Raw genomic sequence first — 6702 nt, 5'->3', positions numbered from 1 at the left:
GGGGTGGAGCATTGGCGCCGTACGCTGCGCGTGCGCAGTGCGTCAGTGGCCGTGAGGCGTCCCGGGTGCCGGGCAGCGAGGTGAGCCCCGTGCGCCGCTCCCCCTCCTCGGCCCCCTGGCCCCCGCAGCTCCCGCGCCTGCCTCCCTCCCTCCCTCCCTCCCTCCCTCCCTCCGTCCCGGCCGGGCCCCGCGGGCAGCCGCGAGGGGCAGCCCCCGCCGGGGAGCGGGGTGGGCGGGCCAGGGCTCCCGGAGCGGCGCTGGCGGGGCTGTCACGGTACCTGCTGCCGCAGTGCAGGGCCGGACCCGCTGCTAGAGTGTCGGGAGCTGGTGGAAGAAAACCCTGGGCTGGGGGTGAGATCCGCCGGCTGCCACGCTAGGAGCGGGCGCTGGTGGGGCCCACCTGCCTCCTTAGTGCCTCCCTGCAAGGTAGTTTCTGCCCGGAGTTGATAAAAGCCCATCTAGTCTCACCCTGCAGGCTCCAAACAATACCAGCCCCAGGCTTGCCTCGGTAAGTCAGCCCAGCGTTGATTTCTCATCCACTGAGATGCTTTGTGTTCTGCTTCAAAGCTGAATTGTCAAACTAAAGCCTACAGTCAACAGTTCTCATCAGTGCTTTCACGGGCAAGTCTTACCCTGTTCCAAAAACTTGTTTGGTTTTGGGTATGTTAAGTCACGCGTGTTTTTGTTATGTCATAGTCTTCTGGAGCATGACCGTTTACGCACAAGATTGAGTTCACTCTCTGGCAAGGAGAGTAATTTTTACAGGTTGTTTTGTTTGTCTTGATATCCTCATCTTCCAGGATTATTCCACATAGTTGTCTTTAAGAAATTTTGGCCACTTTTTCCTTTTGATTGTGGAAATCAGTGTGGAGGAGCCTTTGTGGGAGGCCTCACGGAGGAGTAGACTACCTGGTGTTTTGAAACAAGAACTTCTCATAAAGACACATGCTCAAAATTTCATTTACTTTTACTTGGGCACAGTCTTCATGAGGTACTTTCTGTGTGCGATCTTATGATGATGTGGTTCTTCTTTGTTGCCTTTGAGCAGAGGATGCCAACAGACAACAACCACCTGCCAGGCAGTATCCAAGAACAAGACCCTGTTCCTACTTCAAGCGATAATTGCCTGCGTAATGCTGAGGAATTGGGAATTGAACAAGAAAATGGCATTTGTGACAGTGACCTGGGTAACAGTATTAGAGTTCCCAGCTCCGTCAGCCAGTTGTCCGCTTCCATGGCTTTGGAGGTGCCCAGAAGAGGACAACCCCTTTTACAGATCAACAGGCAGCAGATTCAGGCCATCTCACATAGCGCACAGGCTGCTGAGCTCAAAGGTTTAGGAGTTGATGTCTATGACCAGGACGTACTGGAGCAAGGAGTTCTTCAGCAAGTAGATAATGCAATTAATGAAGCTAATAAAGCAACAAAAATAGCTGATGCGGGGAAAGAATACCAGTCAGTGCTCGATGACTTAAGGTAAATTGTGTCCTTTCTTACTGTTCCTTTCTCTTCCTGACTATTGAATGAGGCACGGCGTCTCATGTTTTTAAAAGCTGGAAAAGGTGTTTGAAAGCACTAAACCATATATACTCTTCTGAGTCACCCACCTTTTAAAAAAGGAGAAAATGTTTTTCACATCAGAGCAATGCTTCATTGCTTTTATTTGCCTAATTCAGTCGTGCATCAAAGCAGTAGAGGACAGCATGTCTCCTTTCTCTGCTTTGTCTCCTGCCTTACCAAGATGCATGTTTGTTTTCTGGGCAGTGGAGAACTGTCTTATGCTCTATTATTCAAAGTTATAGTCAGAAAAAGTCCCACTTCTCTGAATTTTTTTTTGTGCTTCATTGGGTTATCTGCTTCTGGTTATGTGCTTCCTGTAAATCAGATGACTCCATATGAGTGTGCTACAACCAAAACAACCCTATCACAAGTGCTTGTATGAAGTACTTAATGACATCTTAAAAGAATCAAATGCTCAATTAACATGATATATTGATATAGAGGAGTTTAAGGGATAGGAGCCACTAATCTTTTGAGTTTTGATCTTCCTTTCTGTTGCTTGTCTCATTGTAAAGTTAGTGTGAACTACTGCAGGTAAATAATTCTACCTGTGCATCTTTCACTGTACTGCCTTAATGTTGATTTTTAGTGCTCAAGGGTGCTGTAGGCCTCCATTACCTATGTGAACTCTCGCATAGCTCTCTTGTTACACATATGCTTAATTTTATGCAGTTCATTAATTTTCCAGTTTGGGTGTGGAGATGTGAAATTAAGTAAGCTTGCAAAACTGGGACCTAGTTTCAGATGTTATGTAGCAGCAGGACGTAACGAGATAGATGGTCGTTGAGAGGAAGAATGGAGCAGCGTAAGTATCGCAATTAGATCACGCAGTTATTGAAAAAGTAGTGCATGGCACTGTCAGTTAGTTGATATATCCCTGTTTTTCTTTAAGAAGCATCCTATGATTTTTGTTACCCCTCTATTTTCACCTTCTAAAGTTGTACAGTGAGATTTACATCAGGGGATGCAAATGTTTTATGCAGACCTGTAGAAGCTTGTCTGTATAAGATGTAATGCGTAAGTCTGAAAGTTGATTTTGGAGAAAATTAGCATCTAGCGTGTTGAGCAGAGGGAGTAACAAAAGTAAGGATGTATGAGTAGAGCGTGATAGAGTTAGTTATGCACGAGTAGAGGTAAAATCAGGCAAGAAGTGGATTTTCAGTAGTTAGCACAGAGTTCATGGTAGAAGCTGCAAGGTTCTATAATACACACACAAATTCAAGCAGAAGAATAAAAAAAATGGTTGAAGTTAAATCCCATTTAAATCCCACACTCTGTTAAATAAAGCTTTGTGGAAGAGGGTGGTAGCAGTATGTGTCAAGAGACCCTAGGGTCGAGGAAGCAAGAGCCAAAACACAGGAGACATGCAAGAGGATGGCGTGCTTCAAAGCAACAAAACAGAAAACTAGGAAAGGGGGTGGATGGGATTGTTCGAAAGTGTTGAAAGAGAATGGAGAAGTGAAGATGGCAGTGGTGGCTGGGGAGGTGGTAGAATATGTCTCCTAGAACAGAGGTAGAATTCAAATTAGAGCTGGAGAGAACTGTGGCCCAACAATTTCCTCCCTGACAGTTGAGGAAGCTTATGTAGTGCTTTTCTTTACATATGAGGGGAATAATGGCCACTTTGCAGGTGTTGTAGAGTTTCCTTTGACATTTTTCATAATGCTCTGAGATGCTAATTTGAGTATCCCTATGAAATGCTCTGCTGTTGGAATCAACAAACCTGGGCTTGTTCCTTCAGATGGGGGCGCTGCCTCCTTCCTTGCGAACAAATTCAGCAGCAGAGACAGGCGATAGTGTGTGGTTCAACCTGAATTTCGTATTGCTTATGGAAACATGAAAAACGGTAGTGCATGAGTAAGGAAAGTTTAATGTTGATGTGCTGTTAATTCTTTGAGCTAGTCTGTCATCTTGAAACTGTTTGTGTCTTGGAATCTGTTCTTTTGTAAAAGAGACATTGTAAAGGTAAAAGAAATAGGCTTCCCTGTATAATGGCATCAAACTATTAAAACAGTTTTGGAAAATGAAAACATGGGATTTCGCGTTTAGATTTTTGGTTTGCATTTTGTTTAACTTGACTAATAAGAGCAACACTATCACTTGCTTATTGTCATCATCAGACTTTTAACTTTTGAGTACTAAATATTGCAGCGGTTTGTTCAGTTTCCTTGCCTTTGGAATTTCAGTATTAGCAAAATTTTGTTTAAAAATATTTTGACATACAATTTTTTGAAGTGTTTAGTATTTCCAGTGTTGTTGAAATAAAAGATGCTCATTTAGAAACTTACCTTTAGACCTTTTTAAATCTTGCCTTAAATCTCCTGCAATTTCTAAGTTGTCTGAATCAAGAACGTGATATTTTTCTTTCTAGAGTTAATTAGTACATTGCAATCTTCTTGTTTTTTCAGATCATGTACAACATCTCTGAAACAAATAAATAAAATTATTGAGCAACTTTCACCTCAAGCTGCCGACAACAAAGATATAAACAGAAAACTAGATTCTGTAAAACGGCAAAAATATAACAAGGTGACTGGATTACGTTAATTTCCTGCAGACAATACTTAGCTTGCGCTTTGCCTTAAGGTTTGGATTATGCAATATAATTCTTGCTTAATTACATAGTTCAGAGTCAGTCTACAACTGCTGTTCCTTCCCTTTTTTTTTTGCTAGAAAATTAAACCATTTAAATATAAATAACTGAAGATGTGAAAGTAAGAGCTGAGTTTTTTTTTTATTCTGAGTTTCAGAGCAAGCTGTAAAACTGAAGTTCCGGAACCTGCTGGGAAGACTGTTTTGCATTAATTTAATTAAATCCCTCTCGGTAGTATTTGGAGAATTAGTGAAGTGTTGTTAGGTCATGATTCAATGACCTAAATCTCAGCTCTTGTGGTCTTCGTTCCCTACCTTCCTTTCTTAAATCGTTGCCTCTGTCTTTCGTGTACCCGTACGCAACATTCCTTTCTGTGAGCCATTTTAACTGATTGATTTGGCAGAAACTGCTCCAGCCTTTTTCTGCCAGGGAAGTAAGTTAAAGGAGCTTGTAGAGCAATCTAGCAGGCATCAGGGGATCGTAAGCAATAGACCCATACAGCTGTGAGTAGGAAGAAGATGATCTGAGAAAAGGGAAGCTTCTCCTGGTCGGGAGTGTAGCACTTTGATTAACTCACCATCTATAGAAATTCACCCTAATATTTTCTCTAATGATAAACCTCACTGAAAAACTTACTGTCCTTTGCCCTCAGACAGTTCTTCCCAGTCCCAGGCCATTTGCCACTGACTCATTAAGTTGTTTGGTTTTTAACCTTGATCATTTCAGCAACTTAGATAACGCTGTGCTCACAATTTGGCCAGTTAGAGTGAGGGGGTCAGTACTGAGCAGTGACACAGGCCTAGGAACAAGTAGCTTAAAGTAGTGGAAAGAAATGCATTAAACCAGACTTAACGCTAAAGAGTGATCGTGTAATTGGATACTGTATTTTGCTTGTTTTCATATTGAAGTAATTTATGTAAGCGTTAGTTGCAGGAGAGCTTCAGACCTCCTTGCGAGTTCGTTAGCCATCTCTAACAGTCCTTGAGGTGTAAGAATAAGTTCCTAAATGAAAACTATAATCTGTAAAAGTGGTTAATAATCTCAGGAGTGTTTTGGAGGCTGTTTGGAGGCAGGTGGTGTATTTCAAGCTGGTGTTGAGCTACTTTTTGCACGGAGAATTGCTGTTTAGTACTCTTCCTTTTGTAGTATTTAAAAAAGGTTAAAGAAGACTGAATTCCTCTGTTACTGAGACAGATGGGAAATTAATGACTGGTACAAGACAGCTATTTCCTCAGAGCTGTCATACAGGGAGTGTTTTATGATGTAACGTACTCTGATAGCAAGGGTAATAGTGCATACACAGGAGATAATATATTGTACCATACATGAATATGCTTACCCGTTGTGGTTTGAAAAGCGCTATATGAAGACATGGGCAGGCTAGTGAATTGTTCTTCACCAAAAAGAAAAAAAAATGCTCATTTTGCCATTAACTTGATTTTTACTGAAGTATGTGCCCCCCTAGGTAAGGAAATATTTCCAAAGAATGGAATTACAAATGTGGAAAGTTACGTTGCCTGTCTTTGTTTTACTGGTTGGAATTTTTTGTTTCATAAATGAGTTTGCAACACCAAGGAATCACAATGTCACCAGTAAACATACAGTTGAGGGTATCTCAATCAAATAATAGTTGTTACAGAAGAGCTAGCTATGAATTATTTGCATAGCAGTAATGAACTATACTACTTCTAGCATCTGTAATGTTGATGTGTCATTTATTTTTTTAAAATCATTTCACTTTGTAGTTTTGCTGTTAAATTAGCTGTGACCACTCTTGAATTAACTGTGTACAAACATATATTAGGATGATGGACTGATTTATGGTTTCAGTTTCTTTCTAACAAAACATTCCAAAACTTCTGCTGTGATAAATCTTATTAAATCTTTTAGCTGTTTTTAGTGGCTTATTAACAATTAACCCAGTCTTGCAAATCATGAACTAATCTTTTGATGTTCTCTGTGCATTTCACTAATCCGCTTGATGGACTTCCCTCACTAGAATCAACACATTCTTAAAATGACCTCAAAAGATGTACATAATGTGTAATGTGCATGTGAAATTCATGTGTATAAACAATCTGATCTTACTGTACCTATATCGTAAGATGATTGTACACACAAAATTGTGTGTGTTCTGTGGGTTGGAGCCCTACAGATTGTGGTGATGCTATTTTTGCACTACTGTGCTGCAATACTGTGAGCAATTGAATATTAGATTCTGGTGGAAAATACTGCAAATGTATTAATTTAAGTCTTGTTTAAAAGGATAGCAAGTTTATGAACCAGATTAAAAATTAAATTATGTATCTGTTGTCATTCAAGGAGCAACAGCTAAAGAAGATCAAAGCAAAACAAAAGCGTCTCCAAGCAATTCTTGGTGGAACAGAGATTCTTGATAAAGTAAATGAGATTGAATTCGAGGAAGATGAAGGTATGGGAGAAGGCGGAATGTTCTGTTCTCCTTTGATGTAATGCCTTATTTTTTGTTTGCAGCTACTTTGCAATATCTTTGCCAATAAGGAAATGAATTTCAGTGGTTTGCTTTCAAA

At 40.8% G+C, this 6702-nt stretch overlaps 1 protein-coding gene across 3 annotated transcripts in view; it reads left to right on the top strand.

Moving 5' to 3' along the window:
- Nucleotide 1: 1 nt before the first annotated feature.
- The window catches only part of ERCC6 (ERCC excision repair 6, chromatin remodeling factor), a 48557-nt gene continuing 41856 nt past the window's right edge, over nt 2–6702 (top strand). The window contains exons 1-4 of one of the 3 annotated variants that reach the window (XM_075108269.1): nt 2–80; nt 1049–1476; nt 3969–4089; nt 6476–6584. In XM_075108269.1, the coding sequence (XP_074964370.1) occupies nt 1052–1476; nt 3969–4089; nt 6476–6584 (655 nt within the window). In that variant the 5' untranslated portion in view covers nt 2–80; nt 1049–1051. Of the gene's footprint in view, nt 81–223; nt 509–997; nt 1477–3968; nt 4090–6475; nt 6585–6702 lie in introns of those variants that run through there. The other 2 variants (XM_075108270.1, XM_075108268.1) reach the window with 2 other exon arrangements.

This window comes from Phalacrocorax aristotelis, chromosome 12 (assembly GCF_949628215.1).
Source record: "Phalacrocorax aristotelis chromosome 12, bGulAri2.1, whole genome shotgun sequence".
Lineage (NCBI taxonomy): Eukaryota > Metazoa > Chordata > Aves > Suliformes > Phalacrocoracidae > Phalacrocorax > Phalacrocorax aristotelis.
This window is presented reverse-complemented; position numbering and strand designations above follow the sequence as displayed.